This window comes from Falco cherrug, chromosome 1, assembly GCF_023634085.1.
Source record: "Falco cherrug isolate bFalChe1 chromosome 1, bFalChe1.pri, whole genome shotgun sequence".
In the NCBI taxonomy this organism is placed as follows: Eukaryota; Metazoa; Chordata; class Aves; order Falconiformes; family Falconidae; genus Falco; species Falco cherrug.
In genome coordinates this window covers 59,121,333-59,138,853 of record NC_073697.1, presented here as the reverse complement: position 1 = coordinate 59,138,853, position 17,521 = coordinate 59,121,333, and the positions used below count along the sequence as shown (strand labels likewise).

The window sequence follows — 17,521 nt, the reverse complement described above, 5'->3', positions numbered from 1 at the left end:
AATCTGCCTGTCCCTGTCTCTGCCTCTTAAGCTTGTCCCCACCCACTCAGCTGCTCTGTAATTTTGGGATCTGTTAGCCAATATCAATTAGAAAGGAGTACAAGTCTTAAGAGATACTGATGCTGTCTCCTCCCGTGTAGGTGCAGGGCTGTAAACAAGATGACCTGATCACATCCTCTGGTTTTGTGTACTTCTCAAGAAATGGGATGAAGGCAAGGGCAGAAGTTTCCATAGGAAAGAAACAAGTGCAAAAGATGGAAGAGCCGGAGAACAAGAGGCAGGGAATGACAGGAGGCAAAGGCCATCTTTTCCAGCAACAACACTGGCTTCTTTCATGAAACTCCAGCATAAACAAGGCCAATACACATCATCCTCACAGCCTGTGCTTCTCAGGATTCACTTCCATTTACTTTCACAGGGTTTCCCTCTATGCAAAAAAGTAGCATCATCCTTCTTGCTTTTCTGATGGGCACAATGGCCGGTGCCCTCAGGGTGGCAAGCTCCAGCACTGCTGCTCCAATCTCAGCAGCATCAGTGCAGCCACTGAGGTCAGCACCGTGGCAGAAGACAGTGCCTTCACACCCCAAGGACACTTGCATCTGCTGACCCTATTACCTATACTCACAGTATATGCAATAAAGAAGCCCTCCAAGTATCAAGGTGATGATCTCAGTCTTGCTCCTAAATATTTCCACCTGAATCAAGGTGTTTGAAGGACTCAGTACCTGTATTGTAGAAGGTCTTCAACTAACTGGGGTGTTCTTTCTTCTCGCACTCACCTATGATGGCAGCTATCTCGCAAGGTCTGAGTTGTTTCCCTAAAACAGATTTCTAGCTTAAACCCATTCTGAAAGTTAGTTCTGAAGATAAAAACATCTGCTCATTTTATCACAAAGTGGGAGATTTCCTTGAGAGGCAATCCATTGCTGAGGCAGCATGGTGTGGCTGGACATACATTTGGAACTGACTGAATTTTACCTTTGCCTAAGAAAAAACAAAAACTAGAGAGCTAATTTCTATGCATGCCATCACTTACTCACATTTCATAGCAACTGGGAAAGAGAAAAAAACTTTGACAACTCTACACCAATTTGACAACTTATGCTGAAAACCCAGTGGACTGAGCTGCCACAATCTATTAAACTGTACATTACCTAAGCCCACTCAGTCTTGCATTAATTAAAAAAGACAAATCAGATCCTGAAAAATGTTTTTATCAAGAGAAAACAGGCAGTACCAAAAAAAACTAAAAAGCTCTGTCTTTTAATATTTTCTTAATGGCAGCCAAATTTTAATACAATGATTTTAGAGCTGGTATCTTTTGCCTGTGAAAAATTGGTAGATCCTGCTAAAAAAAAAAACAAACCAAAAAACAAACAACCCAAACAAACAAAAAAAACCGCCTCTGATGTCTGTCTGTTCATTAACTCATTAAAATCCATCTTTCATTTGACTGAATAATTAAAAGAAAGGCAATCTCAAAAGAAAACTATGGGAACAGGTGAAAATAGTGACAGTAACATGAAAATTGATGCTGCTGGCATCAAGCAGCATTTTTTTCTGCTACTATCCTAGCTCCCTGTCAGAGGTACTGCGGTTTTTACACCAGCAAGATTGACTCACCCACACAGTTGTCCTGTATTCAGCTGAGTCACTCACATGCCTGAAGACTTTGTGGTGTTTTTACTATTACTAGTTTAATGAAAGTCAGCATAGGATCCCTGTCTATCCACTTCAGAATATGCACCAAAAGCCAGTGCTGGTCTTTCACAGGAACTGAAACAAAAAGCAATGTATCCCTCCTTTGTGGTAGCCAAGCTGAGTGTGTCTACCTGCTTTTCTGTAGCAACACTGAGAGTAGGAGGCAGTGACTGCTCTGACAACTGTTCTAGAAGAAGAGGATAATGGTGGTAGGTTAGTTAAAATTTAAGCATACTGGAGAAAAATCAGAATACCAAGTTTTTGTTCACATGAGTTGCACGTCATGTGCCAAGTATACTTCTTGGCTGACTGCTATTTGCATCTTCAACATGTCTGGTTGACTATGTTCTGGCCTAAACTTCGTGCCATTTTGAGAAGGCTGGGAGCACTTGTAGCATGAAAACAGCTTGAATTTTCTCTGTCATTGTATGCTTCTACAGGAGAAAAGGGAAAGATCTGTGGTCACATCCATGCACTTGTGGTTACAGCTGAAGACTGCATGATCCCAAGCATGGTTCTGTGTGCAGTGGCACGTAGCTCTGAACTAAACCTCATCTGCTGTTATGAGAGTCAGATTATTTAGAGGAAGATGACAATGTCATGCAAGATGTTTCTCCGGCACTTTGGATTTTGGAGTCCGAAACTATATTTTACATACCGACTACAGTCATGCATGTACTATGGGCTGTTGGCTTGGGAAGGTAAAACTGAAAAGCAAATGGATTGTGTAGGTCAATCTTAACATTGGGTCTCCAGTATTTTCTCTTCTTTGGCTGGCCCGCAGTCTGCCCTGGCGTTTCGTGCCCCTCGGCCTGTGAAAGCCCTTTGGCAGGCTCATGCTGACCGCTGTTGAGTGACAATTAAAAAATAAAGAGAGAGAGGCTTCTTGAAGAAAACTGGCACCCGCAGCCTGGCCGGCAGCCTCCCTTGCTCTTCTCCGCCAGCACCCGAGGCCGGCGGGGGCTGCTCCGGCGGCTGCCGGCAGGGCCAGGCCGGGCCGGGGGGGCTGCGGCCGGCAGCGCCCCGACGGGCCCGGGGCTTGTGCCCCCCGCGCAGCGCCCCACCCGACCCTCCTCCTCCGCCCACCGCCTCGGCCATCATATACATGCATAAATAACGGGGCTGACACGTAAAAAACCAAACAAACATACCCAACACCCAACCCAGAACCGCAGTTGTTGGTCTTTTTCACCGCCCCTTCGCATAATTAATATATTCGCGTTTCCTCCCACTCTCCCAATGGGCTACCAGCTGCAGAGGTCCTGAATAGCGAGCTTAATTGGGCTTTGTCATGCAGAATACCTCCATTTTCTATAGCAGGTTACAAAGGGGCCCTTGGCAGACGTGGCGGGCTCTCCCGGCGGCCGGCTCTGCCCGCCTGCGCCCATTGCCGCGCAGGTAGCGCTGCCGCCCCCCGGTGCCGGGTCACCTCCGACCCGCCGCCCCTCGGTGCCGGGTCACCTCCAGCCCATCGCCCCCCGGTGCGGGGTCGCAGCTCCCGTCCGCAGCTCCCCGGGTTGCTCCCAAGGGCTTCCCGGGACGCTCCGGCCTGGCTGGGCCCCTTTCCCCTGCCAACACGGGAAAGGCCTCAGCCAGAGTTTATTTGCTACATCATCTAATGTCTTATTAAAACTCGGACCTTGTGAGCAAATGTCGAGGTGATTCGGGTTAATTGGCAAATCCCGGACTCAAAAGAGATCTGCCATTATAGGCTAATCATACATTCTCTATATGATATAAATAGCGTAGAGTGCGGGGTATGGATACTCACCGTGAATTACAGCTAATTATCATCTGGCTACCAGGCTGCTACTTCTGCCCGTCGATTGGCACTGTTGCCTTCAGAGTATCTTTTTTCCCCCCCTTCTTGTTTCTTGTTTTGACAGTTTAAATCCAGGTCTATGTGACATCGAAAGCTAATAAAATCCTCGTTTCATTGTTAATCTGATTTCATCGCAGTATAGGTTTTTACCCTCACACCTGCGTAGCAGGGTGTAATTCCATTAATAGTAATAATAATAACAATAATAATAAAAATCAACATATTCATTGCGTGTCTTTGCCCTGATGATATATTGTGAGCAGTGTGAGTTGAAAAAGAGCCATTTATTCTCACCGTGAATGAGTCTGCCTGGAACTGAAGACTTCACCTGCCTCCTCAGTCAATTAGGAATGTATCGAAAATTCTACCAGAAAACGAGTTAAATTAACCGTTAGCTAATTTCCTTGTGTCCCTCCTACATAATCCCCCCTTTTCAGCTTGCCCCAGAAATTACCACATGTTGCAAGGTTCAAATAGTGCCTAATGAAACAGTGACTAAATGGTTCGCTCAAACCCGCAGCGAAGCCCTTTCGCTGTGCCTTCAAAGCCTGGGGGGGCTGCAGCCGTCGGGGGTCCCCATCTTTAAAAAAAAAAAAAAAAAAGAAAGAAAATAAAATAAAAAATCTCGGGTTTGGCAGAAAGGCCTCACCCGGAGGGCTGCGCCCTTCTTCCCCCCACCGCACACCCCCGGGCAGGGGCGCGGTGACCCCCCAGCCTGAGTAAGGCCCCGGGGGCGGCGGAGCCGGGGACTTGAGCGGGGGGCGAGACCGGGAGCGGCCTCGCGGGTGGGAGCACGCGTGGGCTGCGGGGGGTTACACGCAGCTTTATTAGCAGCATCCCCCGTGGGTGCCTTCTCCGAGGGTGCAGGAGGCGGTGTGGCGAGGGGGCAGCGTTTCTCCCCGGCGTTGCGCCATCTCCCCGCCGCTCCCTCGCCAGTCACACGGAAGCGGAGCGGTTTTCCGTCTTCTGCACAGCGGTTCCGCGCAAATTGCGAACCTTGATTTTAGCGAGGTTCCTTAGTTTGAAGACGGAAAGAAACAAACAGCCTCGGATCGGCTATCTCCTTTGCAAAACCGGCCCGAAGGGGAGTTTTGCCCCACAGTTACAAGCTCTTGTTCCTGTCTAAAGCGGCTTCACTGAAGTGTCATCTACTAAAACTCGGTGAATTCCGCAAAGAGAGTAGAGTCACTTATTTGAAACGGTGAGGCTAATACAAAGTCATCAAAGCACTATGGTTCTTGTCTTTAAGTGACAACCCTCTTTATTGAACTGTTTGAAATACGCCTCCTGCTTTTCAATGTCTCTCTATCCATCTTTGTCTGCTCTTCAGAAAAGTAGACAATATAAAGCAAAGCCTGGCGAGCTCCCCACGCTCTGGCTTGGGCAGTGCCAACGTTAGCCTTGAAATTGTCACTCCTTCATTAATCTGAAACTAGTTATTTTTCCAGAGCACACAGCACACGCTTCCGATCTCTTGGCGTTGGCTTCCAACAGCTCCAACCCCCTCGACACGCTGGATGGGGTCGGGGCAGGGGGGAGGCGCGGAGGGGCCGGGAGCCGGCGCACCGCCCGGAGCGGGGCCGGCTGGAAGGCGCGCAGTGGGGCGCAGGGGGGCGCGGAGCGGCTCCTGCGTGAAATCGGGGCTTTCACGGCGCGGGCTGGGCGCGCCGCAGCGCGGACACACGCCCCGAGGTTTCCCGAGCGGCACGTCGGGTTTCAGGCTGTTTGTTATTCCTCTGGCATGCGAGACTCCCGGGCAGCTGCCCAGCGCACGGCTTTCCGCCCCGGCGGGGGTCCGGTGGGCGAGGGCGCCTTCCTAGGGCCGGGATCCCTCCCGGCACGCCGGGACCGGCCCGCAAACTGCCCCCGGGTTTCTCCCGCAGAGCGGCACCGCGTTCGGCCGACGGCGGGGCGCGGAGGCTGCGGGATGCGCTTGCCGCGCTCGTACTTAAAACCGTCAGTTTACCCCTGGACCTTTTCGAGCAGCTGCCAGGACTTTAAATAAATAAATAAATAAATAAGTATAGACACACTCCTGGGGTTTTTTTGGCCAGGTCTCTTTCCCGAAGGTCATCTTCGGGCGCCGGACCCAGAAGGGGAGCGCTCCCCGCCCTGCCTGCGTCCTCCGGCCCGGGGTCCCGGGGCGGTGCCAGCCGGACGCGCCCCTTCCTGGCAGCCTTATCCCCGTGGACACGGCAGAAACTCCCGGGTGGGCCTGATCCTTCCGGAGTGGCCTCGTCCCGCGGCTGAGCCGTCGGCTGAACCGTGCAAGAGGGCAAAGGGCCCCGGGCAGCAGCCGAACTCCGGGCAGCGAGGCCGGCCGAGCCCAGCGGCCAGCGCCAGGCACTCGGGAGCCGCTCCCAGGACGTGCCCCGGCGGGGTCGGCTCGGCGGTGGGGCGGGAGTAGGAAGTTCGAGCAAGCTAGACGTGGTGCCTGGGTATGGCTACCAGGGTGCTGGCGCCGTGAGCCCGCCTCTCCCGGCTGACAGGGCCGACCTCGCTCCGCTCACCTCAGGGCGGATCCGCAGCCGGCCGGGACCGCGGAGCCCTCCGGGCTGGGGGTCCCTGTCCCCCAGGCACGGACGCACGACGAGTCCTGCCACGGTGCCCCGGCCACACGGCGGGTGGGAGCAGGGAGCTGCCGCCCCGGGCTGAGCTCCCCTAGGTGCGGGGCGGAGGCGCGGGACGCCGGTGAGGGGCGTTGCGGCAGGAGCCCCGGGGCAGCCCTGGGGGCAGCAGCGGGGAGCGGCGGTGCCCTCGGCACGGCGGGGTGCGGCAGCCCCTGGGCAAACAGGCCTGGTCAGAGCACGGTAACAGGTTCAAGGAGGGGATTCACAACGGGAGAGGTGGGTGCCGAGGGTCTGATCCCAGCCCTGCAGACCAAGATCAGGGACACTCTTCAAGACGGATGTTTTCCTCCTCCAGTTTTGGGTTTTTTTTTATTGCAAAGACTTAAATCGAATTAAAGGAAGCAAATAAATAACTACGGGGGGGAAGCTTCGCTGGAGGAATGCTATGTTTGCTCACTCAAGCCCCGAAAGGTTACAGAAGGTCGGTAGCAGGGTCACTCGCACAGACCTAACTCGCATCCCTCGTGCGAATGCACGGGGTTAATTGCGCGACCTTCCCCCCGCGGGTCCCTGCCGGCGGGCGGGCTCCGCGCAGTGGCTCTCGGCGGCCCGACGGGGCGGCCGGGGCCTCCCCTTGGGGCCAGCCCACACCTGGAAGCCAGCCGGGACACACACCGCCGCCTGAAACCGCCGCGCCGGGGGACAGGCAGCTCCTCTGCCATCGAGTTAAGCCCAGATGAGTGGCTACAGCAGCAGCGGTCGCAGCTAGCTGCCACACGCTCCTCTTTTCCTGGCCGCCCGGAGTGGGACACATCTGTTGCTCAAAGCACAGTAAGGGCAGTAACTGCAGCTGGAGTATGTCGGGACCGTGCCTGGGCTATATCCGGTGCTAAAAACGGGAATAAGGCTGGGAAGTTGCATGGAGCCTCACAATGCGAGGGCAGGGCTGGAGCAGCAGTCTGAACCTCTGTGAGGCTTCGCTCTTGACCTCTGAAGAGAAGCCAATTTATTGCTCCCACGGGAGTGATAAAGATAAATGCAGTCGTGTTTCTAGTGCTCTCAAACATCGTCATGACAAGTACCAAAGGAAAACAAGAGGGTAGCATTTGTCTCCTATTCACTGCACTTGCAACAAATAAGCCTTGGGATCATGCCTAATGGTAAAAGGAAAAAGCTGTTATCTGGTGCTGTCCCATGTCCCCCAGGCCCTTCAGCCTTCTCTATGGCATCTGTTCCCAGCCCTGTTGGCTGACCATACCCTCTGTGTCAAGGTCTGCCTCTGTGACCATCTTGTTCCCCCTGCAAACATCCTCTTCTAGCAAGATGTTGGGCAAAAGACATCCCTCTGCCCCCCATTTATAGGTTACCTGACTCCTGCCAGACTGGATGGTGGCAGCTGAGGTGTCTCCCAGGTCTGTCCCCTGCAGCCAGCTGCTGAGCTCTGCAGAAGTCGTAGGAACTCGACATCTTGGAGACCCTCACAGAGCTATCATGTCAGCCCACTGATTATTATTGATCACAGGGTTTATGAGTTATGAGTGAATGAGGATAAGTGGCAGACAGATAAACAGAGCAACTGTGTAATCCTTATTTCCTTAGAAAACTAACGATAAGAGGAATATTAAATAGGAAGCTGAACACTGCCTGTCTTGGGCACAGCGGGGTGAAAAACCTGCATTTCACACTTTGCGGGAGGGGAAAAAAATAGAAAGAAGTAGTTACAAAAAAAGAAAAAGAAAAAAAAATCCAACACACTATAACGTCAATTTGCCTAAATATCTAACTGTTGAATGCTGGACTTCAAAACCCTACAACATGTTTACTGCAAGCAGGGTATGTACAACTTCCAGCATTGCTCCTGTCAGACTGGCTTGGATGCCCCAGTGCTAGGTTCAGGTCGAGCTGGTTGTACCAGCCTTCTGAGATGTGTCAAGGCATCATTCCTCTTTTCCAAAATTTTAACATGAAACATTTACTTTGAGATAGAAAGAAACCTGGTAAGGACAGCAACTGTCTCCAGTATAGCTTGTATGTGATAATAATATGCCACTATGCCCTTTCAGCCCTTGAAAGATACAGGCAAACACTGATTACTGCAAGAAATGGCAACTAATTCCATTTTCCTTTTATTTTTATGAAACAGTTAAATACTGCAATGAAGAGATCCCTTCTTGTGTATCTTCTAGAAGCAGAGGGAAATACCCGCTTATTCACTGAAGTGCATATTTCCACAGACTTAGACCAAAAAACAGATACACTTGGCCAAGGAGTATCTTTGCAGTTTCAAAATATCTTTGGGTTTTGCAGTATCACCCAGTGCTAGGCTTCAAAGGCAGCGATGTTTTTTCTGTCCCAGCAAAGCTTTGCCTTCCCAGGCTGCTGCAGGCCTGTTGACTCCCCCCTGTCAACGGATGGGGATGACACTGCCGAGAGGATGGGCAGGACTTTCTGTGATGCTAACATCTCCTCCCAGAGCTTCTAGGTTGGAAAAGACACAGTGGGATTATAGGAACAAGTTAGATACAGGTGAACTGAAGTTCCCTGCGCCCACCTCATCAGATTTTAGGGTAAGAGGAGGCAGGGCCCTCTGTGAGGTCTCCTGGGAGGAAGTTACAAGGCCCACAAGACTTTGGTTCTCTGGTGTCCCCAGCCTGGCAAGTCCAGGGACTGCTACTTGGGTAAACAACATCCTCACCTGCTTAGCTGGGACGTGGGCCGCTGGTCTCTGTACAGGCCATCAGCTGAGGCAGTGAAATGGTTGTGATATGAAGACTGAGATTTTGTATTTGTTTTCCAAGTCCAGAATAGACACTTCGATCCTGCCTTTCCTTTCTCCTCCCACTACGTTGTGGGTACTGCCTCTGCCCCAAGTCCTGCAGCTGGTCCGGACTGTGGGGCAGTGCCACACCAGGTCCTCTTCATCCTACCCCCAGACATGCCCATGCACCTGGCTCCTTCTCCAAGGTGAGCAAGCAGTGAGAGCGTTACAGTGCTGGGCTGCATCTCTCTCCAGTGTCCAGGGTGCTTGGGTTATTCACATTGCAACAGAAACCCTAAGCAGCCTTATTACTTGTTTTCCCACTAGAAGCAGAGCAGGCAAGTGAAATTGGAGACATACCTCTGAGCTGAAGCTCCGAGGTTAGAGATCAAATATGGGAAATGTAGGGATTGCTCAGGGAATTATTTACCAAAAAGGTCTTGCAACAGTTTTGGAGGCTGAAGTCAGAAGTGTGGGCTGGGTTAGTGGGAAACCCACCCAAGGAAGAAGTGTGTGGCAAATAACATAATGTGCAGAAGGCACTTCTGACCTGTTCATGTGCTGTCTGCTGGGCCTGCAGGCACTAGGAAAAAAGTTATCAAGAGGCTCATTTGAGGCTGCACAGCTCCAGCCCCATGCCACTCTGCACCAGCCCCCCGCAAGGAGCTCGGGATGGATGGCCCAAGGCAGAGTGAGGATGGGGCCGGGGGCCGGGCACTGCCCAGCGCAGGCCGCAGAGCACTTCAACCCCATCAGCCTGACCCCACGAGCAGGTTTGCTCTCGGATCTGTTCCCTGAGCTCAGCCAAGGCGCCTGAATGAAAGCAACACCGAGAAGACTGGATGCCGTCCCGGCGCCTGAGGGTGAAAATAGTAATAACAAAATCCCCTTATTTCTGATTAACATCATTCTGGGATAACATCAGCGGAGTTTCAGCCTGACGAAGGGCTGACGGGCGCAGGCAGCCCCTCGGTGAGAAAAGAGCCGGACGGTGCCAGCGGGCCGGGCAGCATGGCCGGGGGGTCCCGGCGCGCAGCCTCGCTGCCGGCAGCGGCGGCCCCGGGCCAGCGGCAGCCGGGTGTCCCGGCGCGGTGCCGCCGGGGAGCAGCCGGGGGAAAGCTGTCAGCCGCGGCGGGGGCGGGCGCTGGCTCCGCTGGAGGGGACACAAAGCTGCTCGGCTCAGAAAAGCCGGCTTCATTTGCATTCCGCTCGGCCGGAGCGGGGTCCCCCACCCTCCTCCGCCCCACAGCCGGCCCGAATCGCAGGGGAACAGCAAGCACGTTCGGGTTAGTAGCCGCTGGCATTTATTTCTAGTCTTTACGGAGGTCTGACACATATACACCAATGCTTTCACCGTACAAAGGACGACGAAGAAACGCACCCCTGCCCCAGCCAGTCCACCTCCGCTGCTTGGACTAGGCTGGCACCTGGGGGGACGCGGGGTGTGGGGAGAAGGAAAAAAAATTAAATTCTCGTCTGATGTAATTTATTTAAATAAATATAAATATAAATTTTATATAAAACTATTCACAAACAAACCGCCATCCCAAACCCAAACGACCGATCTTTATTTCTTATTTTTGTTAAGAAGTCTGTCCAGGAGGTTCTCAGCCCTACGGGTTTTTGTTTGCTTTTCAGTTTTTAATGTCTCGACTTTCGGTTCCAAATACTTTTTTTTTTTTTTCCTTTAAATTGCCTGGTGGGAGGCGGGGGGGAGGCACCCTGGGCCCTGCGGATCCAGTCCCGTGTTACATGTTAGGAAGAGCAGGTGCCCGCTCCTGGGGTTACATAAATAACGTTTTAGTTGAACTCTCACGACTAGAACATTTACATTCCAAAAATATATATTTATCTCTCTCTCTATTACTGCGGAGGGACGAAAAGCAACCCCCCGGCCGCTGCAGGTCGGCGGGCGGCTGTCCCCGGGCTGCGGGGCCAGGTGAGCCACTGTGTCGCCGTCCCGCTCCGGGCTGGGGCGCGGCGGCGGGTGCGGAGCTCCAGGCCGGGCTCATAGCGGGGAGATCTCTTTATCCTCGGTAGCCGATGAGGGGGACAGAGACTCTTCGTCCTCCGACCTGGGGTAATGCCCCTGGCCGGTGCTGCACTTGCAGCCCCCGTGCGAGTTTCGCTGGGTGCCTTTGCCTTCCTTCTTGTGCTTCACCCTCCTGTTTTGGAACCAGATTTTCACCTGCTTCTCGGACAGGTTCAGGTAGGTGGCTATCTCGATCCTCCGCAGCCGGGACAGGTACATGTTGGAGGAGAATTCCCTCTCCAGCTCCAGGAGTTGGGTGCTGGTGAAAGCTGTCCTCATCCTTTTCCCGTTTTGGATTTGGCTGGAATCGGACCCTCCTGGACGGGAGAGAAGCACAAACTTCAGTGGGACGGGGGAGGGGGCGGTGGGTGGGGAAGAGAAACAAAACACTGTCCCGCAGCTTTGCGCCCCGGGGCAACCGCTCTCCCTCGAGCACCCCCGGGGGAACCCCTTCTCCCTCTGCCCCCCCCCCCCTCCCCGGCGGCCGCGGGGCTCCTACCCATGCCGAGGCAGTGAAACCTCCGGGGGTCGCTGACGCTGTAGGTGGTGCCGGCGCAGGCAGGTGGGTGATGCGCCGGGTGGCCCAGGGCGGCGGCGGCGGCGGCGGGCACCGAGGCGGCGGGCGGCGGGTGCTGCGGAGGGTGGTGCGTGTGGCCGGCCCGCGGGCAGCACTGGGCCTCGCCGGCGGCGGCGGGGAACTGGCTCTTGAGCAGGGGGATGGCCCCGCCGCCGCCGCCGCCGCCGCGGGAGGAGTGCAGGTGCGAGGTGACACAGAGCGGGCAGACGCAGAAAGCGCCGCTCTTGCGGGACGGGCAGCCCGGGCCCGACACCGACATGACGAGGGGGGAAGGCATGCTGAGAGGGATGAAGAAGTCCTGGCCGTGGTGATGCTCAGGCAGAGACGGAGCCGGCCTCGAGGAGTCTTTGATGATTAAGGAGTCGACATAGAAAGAGCGGGACATTGCGGAGGGCTGCCGCAGCCGGGGGCGGCTCTCCCGCAGTCGGGTTTTTCCTGCTTGGCCAAGTTGCCACTGAAGTCCTGGCGAGGCGAGAAGGTGCTTATGTTTGAGAGCTGAACAAAAGGGTCCCTGGAGAGGGCTGGTCTTAAAGTCCCCCCGCCTGGATCCCCTGCGCCGGGGTTTTATATCAACTATTTAAACACGTGATGGCTGAAAGCCTCGCAGATCTAAATCTCCCCGGCTTCCCAGGCCGGCAGGAGAGGCTGCCGGAGGGGGGGGGGATGGCAAAGCGGGGGGGGCCCAAAGTGTGCGTGCTCGTCCGCCCGCCCGATGAGTTCAGTCCTTCGCCCCCGCCTCCACCCCAGATAAATTATAGGAGCGGGGAAGCCGGGGAGGGGGCTGCGGCCCCGTCACACGTCGCGCTCGCAGGCACATCCCCCTGTCAACGCACCCGGGGTGTGTATGAGTGTGTGTGTGTGTTTAAAATCAGTCGGAGGGAGCCTCTCCTGGGGGGTTTACTCCGAGAAGCACGCTCTTTCCCCCCCGCAGGGAGGAAAGGAGAGAGGGGAGCAGGTGATGCGCTGGAACTAGGCGGGTCAACGCGGCACACACACACACACACACACACACACCCCAGTAAGGGATCATCCAAGGGGCCGTGACTCCCACGGATGCGTGGGACCAACACCTTTCCCCTGTCCGGCCCTTTCCCTGCACGCAGGACTCCTTCAGGAGGCCCTTTCCGCACCAGAGGAGCCAGGGTCACAGATACAGACATAGATACAAAGTTAGGGATCGCGTGTGTGTCTGTGCACACGCAAGTCGGGTGGGTAGGTTGTGGGGTTTGGGTTGTTGGGTTTTTTTTTTTTTCCCCCTCGCCCTTTTCACCTCGAGTGAATCTTGCCAAATTGGCAATTACTCCAACGGACAAAGCCTTCAAATTTCTGGACACTTCTCAGCCGAACAGTATCAAAACGGAAAACTTCCAACTGAACTTCCCCGACCGCTTCAGGACTGCAGCGCGCAGTGCTAATGAAAGGCGAACATGTCAGGGGGGGGATTCTTTGATCTCCACCAAGTTTGCTGAAGCAATCACTCAAAGTAAAATTGGATAAACAGCTAAATACTGTCGGTGGCTCCGGAGCATTTCAGATTGCATTAAAAAGCCAAGGTATACGCAGCATATTAAACGATTTTCCAATGACCTGTTTTATGGGAGTTTAAGAAGAGACTTATCGTTAATAGAAGGGCGATCGCGTTCTCGTTTGGCAGATGCGAAGCGGCGTTTAAAACCGACTACGGATCCCATCCCACTTGACTCGGGAGAGGGAAGCGATAATTGTGCTCTAAAGCAGAAAACCCAGAGTACGCCTGATTACCGGAGGCTGGGGAGGGACTCAATAGCCGTAACGTGTTTAGAGACGGTTGCTGTGCACAAGAGCCGGGCCGGGACGCCGACACCCTACCAGCCCTCCCGCGCACCCCCTCGCCTGCGGTTAAACCCCAGGAAATAAAATTGCTGCCCCCGCTTTCGGATGGAGACGGCGTTTCCTCGCCCCGGGACCAGCAAGGCTCAGCGGTGCAAGGGAGGAGAGGGGCCGGGGTCTGGCCCCGCTGTCCCGTCCCGGTCCCCAACCTGCCGCGGGCAGTGTCGCCGTGCGGGGCCCCCGCCCCGAGCGGCCCCGCTCGCCTTTCCCGCCACGTCCCCAAGCAGGCACGATGCAACAGTGTTTTTAGGGACGCTCCCGCACTCGGCGATCCGAGGATTTATGGATGGCAATTAAAGTTTTATGAATTGCAGCTGAGGCTGGTTATGGAGCTATTTGAATGTGATTAGAATTCAATTAGAAAGTGTTTACCGGCCGGCGGGGCTCCGGAGTGTAAACAGACAGCTATTCCAGCAATGCGCTAATCCCGCGTCTTGTGACAACAATTAGGGACTCGCGGGGTTTAGGCGGGTCGGCTCCCACCTCACCTACTTTTCCCCAAACTGCTGCCGAGGGCGCAGCCGAGGCCCCGGGCAGCGGCGGGGCCCAGGACCGCTGCCTGCGGGGCCGCCGAGGTGTGGGGACCGCGGCCCCCGGGGTGCCCGGGGACTCTGCCTCCTGTGCTCCGGTGAGATTTTAATCACCGTCACACTGCACAAGAATAGGCTTTTGCCCGGCTCTTCCCGTTTAAAACACAGCTCATCGGGCAAAGAGTTGAAATAATCTCTGTGTTTTCTTCCTCTTTTTTTTTTTTTTTCCCCCTCTCCTTTTCCCTTTATGAGAGGCTATTCTGGAAATGAATAACAATAAAAAAAATCCCCATCGACCTCAGTGGAAAAAACTGTCTGCAGTGATAGAGTGGATCTGGGGAGGGGGCTGTCGTAAGGGAAGGCAGACAGAGCAAGAGTCGGATCAAAATTGCAATTTGTAATTGTTATAATAAACCAAGTGCAGTGATAAAGGGGGGGGGGGGGGGGAGGAGAGGGAAACCCACAAAGAAAAACACACCGCTGAAAGCCAGAGCAAGAAAAGAAGTCATTTGAAAGCAAAGATATCCCAAACCAGGCGGAATGATGCAAGGCGTGCGCCCACATCACATCGGCCTCGTTACAATTTTATTTTTCAATAATTCTGTCCGATAAAATTTCATTGTCCATTAAGTAATCCCCGAAATGAGAGCTCTTATGAGCCTATAATGAGCTCTAATTGCTACGACTGGGAGAGCCACGTGGAAGGATTTAGAAGGTATTAAGCAGTTGGGTACAGAGCACAGGCTGTTACCTAGCCATTACTTTCATAATTCAAGGAGAAAATTAGTCCTTTTAAGGGAAAATCCTTTGATTCCCTTCATTCTGCTCGGGGTGACAGAGTATAGCTTTGTCTGCCTTTAGTTCAAGACAGTGTAACAAATGAGAATGTAACGAAATTGCCCCCTTTTGAAAGTGGAGCAGTTCAAAAAGAACATCAGAGCCGCTCCCCTGGTCCGCCGAGCGCAGGACTGGGTGCTGGTCCCTCTTTTCTTCCAGATGTCTCTAACACCTTTATGTAGAAGAGATTCACGGCTTAAATGACAAAAGCAACTCTTTCTCTTCCCTCCCCCAACCCCCGCAGCTCCCGGCAGAAGAAAAAGCCGTGTCCGCCCGGGGAAAGCGCCGGCTTTCAGCGGCGCATCTCCGCCGAGTTCACGGGAGGAGCTGCCTCCGTGGAAAGCGCCGCAACCGGCGGACACGTTTCCACCAGCCAAAAAAAAAAATAAAAAAAATCCAACCCCCAAACCCCCTCTGCAGAGCAGCCGTGGTGGCCAGCATCGCGCCGGGGGACATGCGGTGGCGCTGGGCAGAGCGCGCCCCGGGCTGGGTCGGTTCCCAGGCGGGAAAGCGCCGCTCGGAATAAAGCCGTGCGTGGGGAGGCGAGGGGCCGCGGGCTCCTGCGCTGTAATCGCATTTATTCGCTAATCTAACATTGATTTCCTATTAGTTTCCAAAACGATCGGAGATCTTGAGGCCGGATTTTGTGAAGCGAACGCAAGCAAAAGACAGGACTTGCCCCCAGCTCCCATTAAGGAGGTCATTATAAAAGCGTGAACAAGTCTATTAATGTTTTATTGAAAGCGCATCGTTAACTTGTATCCATCCTTTTCTGAAAGTGGCATTGTGATATTGCTGTCTGTGGCACATCTTACCCAATATAGCCCGAGATTTCTCCATTATCTGTAACCAAGCAACACTTTCTGAATACCAAAAATTGAAAAGAACCGCTTAGTCTTCAAGAAAGTCCTCAATAATAGTGGAAAAGAACAAAGATCCAGGAGACAACAAAATGCCACAGGGGTGACTTTTCATGAGCAATTATCTCTCATTAATCAGAAGAACAGCTGCAATATTAATTTTCTCTCTTTCTTCCTCTCTTTTCACAGTCCCCAACATTTGAATAATCATAAATTTTGATTTCATGGAGCAGCAACATTGCCAGCGACTTCGAGACACAAGCTACCTACGCAGGGCGCACGCTTTGCACATAGCTCTTATTTTAAGGCTGCCAGAGAATAAAGAGAAGAAAAAAAAAAAAAAAAGAGGAAAAGTTTGGGCTGGGTTGCTTCTCCCCCCCGAACCGCCGCCTCCCTTGCCTCGGAGCGTGGATTAAACCAGCAGCCCCTTCCCTCCACCCCTGCCTCTTTCACTCATGGAAAGTAACGGGCGAATGTACCGAGTGTCTGCGCTAGCTTAAAGCGTGGGAGTTTCAACAACCTCGCTGTCCATTTAACTTCCAAACATGAAGCCAAGCGTTGTAGATCTGTCCAAAGAGACAATCTTTGGGCGTAACACGCATTGTGAGACATCAAAAGGCCCTGGCGTTATATGCACTAAGAAGTGCATTCAGCACGGAGGGTGCAATGCCTCCCTTTTCAAGGGCTCAGCCGCTGATTGTTTAACAAGCGACGTCGCTGCGGCGAGAGAACCGCGCTCCTCCAAAGATAAGGATGTAACATTAAAACCCGCTTTTTTTGGATTTCAAAGAATCTAATTAAGGGTAGGGGCCGGCGGCGGCCACGCCAGGGATGGGAGCCGTGGTCCAGCTCCTCGCTGCCCGGGGGGACAGGGCAGAGCCGAGGCCGAGCCCCCCCAGCTCAAACCGCCCATCCCCGGGCACCATCGTTCCCCCCGGCCCCGGTGGGCAGAGGCGCGGAGCCTCCCCGCGGAGAGCCGCTCGCAGCCCGGCAGCCGGCTCCCCCGAGGGGCCAGGAGGTTTGCGGGCTGAGGAGGGGGGAGCCTGCTTCTCCCCCTTCCCGCAGATGCAGCTCCCCGGTGCCCTTCCCCTCCGTGGGAGATTTCCTTCGCCCCCATCCCCGGGCGTAAATCACCCCACCTCGACCTGGCACGGCAGCCCCGCCGGGAAATCGGGTCGTTTCCGAGGAAAGAGCGGGGCTGGCCAAGGCCTGAGGAGCCCCTCTGCACAGGGGAAGGCCGGGCCCCTGGCTCCCCTTCCCCGGGGCCGTTGAGCCCTCCCGCACACCGCCGTGCCCGCCACCCCGGGGCCTGCCAGGGCCTGAGCGGCCGCTGCTTGCTGGAGAGAAACGTGCCCCCTCCTTTGCCCCCTCGCAGCCCTCGGAGAGACGACGCTGCTCCCGTTTCACGTTGTCCGTGCTTTTCACAAAGATTTTTTTTTTTTTTTACCTGATTAGCAGCAGATTTTTATGTGCGTCCTTCAGGGTGGCTGCGACGAGCGGCGTTTGAGTGAGCGCTTCAGGACGCCCCCAGCAGCAGCCTTCACCCCATGCTCTCCCTTTACCGCCTGACTCTGTCTTGTGCCTTTACCTGCAGGTCTGCTGTGTCTTTAATGTAGTGACTGACCAGCTGGCCTTATTCTGCTAGTTTTTTATTTGGAGTGGGAAGTTTCATTACTCGCTTCACAAGGCTCTTCCTAAGTGATTCAGGTCTGTACTCAGATACGTAGGCAGGTATGAGCCTTAATGTGCTCCCTCCTCAGCCCTCTTAAAAAGAGTATCAGCTTGTTGTTAGGTTCCCTTCAGTGTCTGGATGCAAAGGAAACTTCTCGTCTGGGCCTTCTCACCACAGTGAAGCCTACACTGGTGTTCTACACTGTCCTCCTACAAGAGGAGGCTGCAGACAGGTGGGGGCAGGTGTTTCCTCCCAGGTAACAAGCAATAGGGCAAGAAGAAACAGCCTGAAGT

General features: G+C 54.1%; 1 protein-coding gene across 1 annotated transcript; it reads right to left on the bottom strand.

Moving 5' to 3' along the window:
- Positions 1-10,713: 10,713 nt before the first annotated feature.
- On the bottom strand, positions 10,714-11,870 carry GSX2 (GS homeobox 2). Its single transcript, XM_055713407.1, has 2 exons — positions 11,383-11,870; positions 10,714-11,200 (listed from the first exon to the last, which is right to left on the bottom strand). The coding sequence occupies exons 1-2, from the start codon at positions 11,843-11,845 to the stop codon at positions 10,860-10,862; spliced, it is 804 nt and encodes a 267-aa protein (XP_055569382.1). The 5' UTR covers positions 11,846-11,870; the 3' UTR covers positions 10,714-10,859.
- Between the last annotated feature and the right edge of the window lie 5,651 nt (positions 11,871-17,521).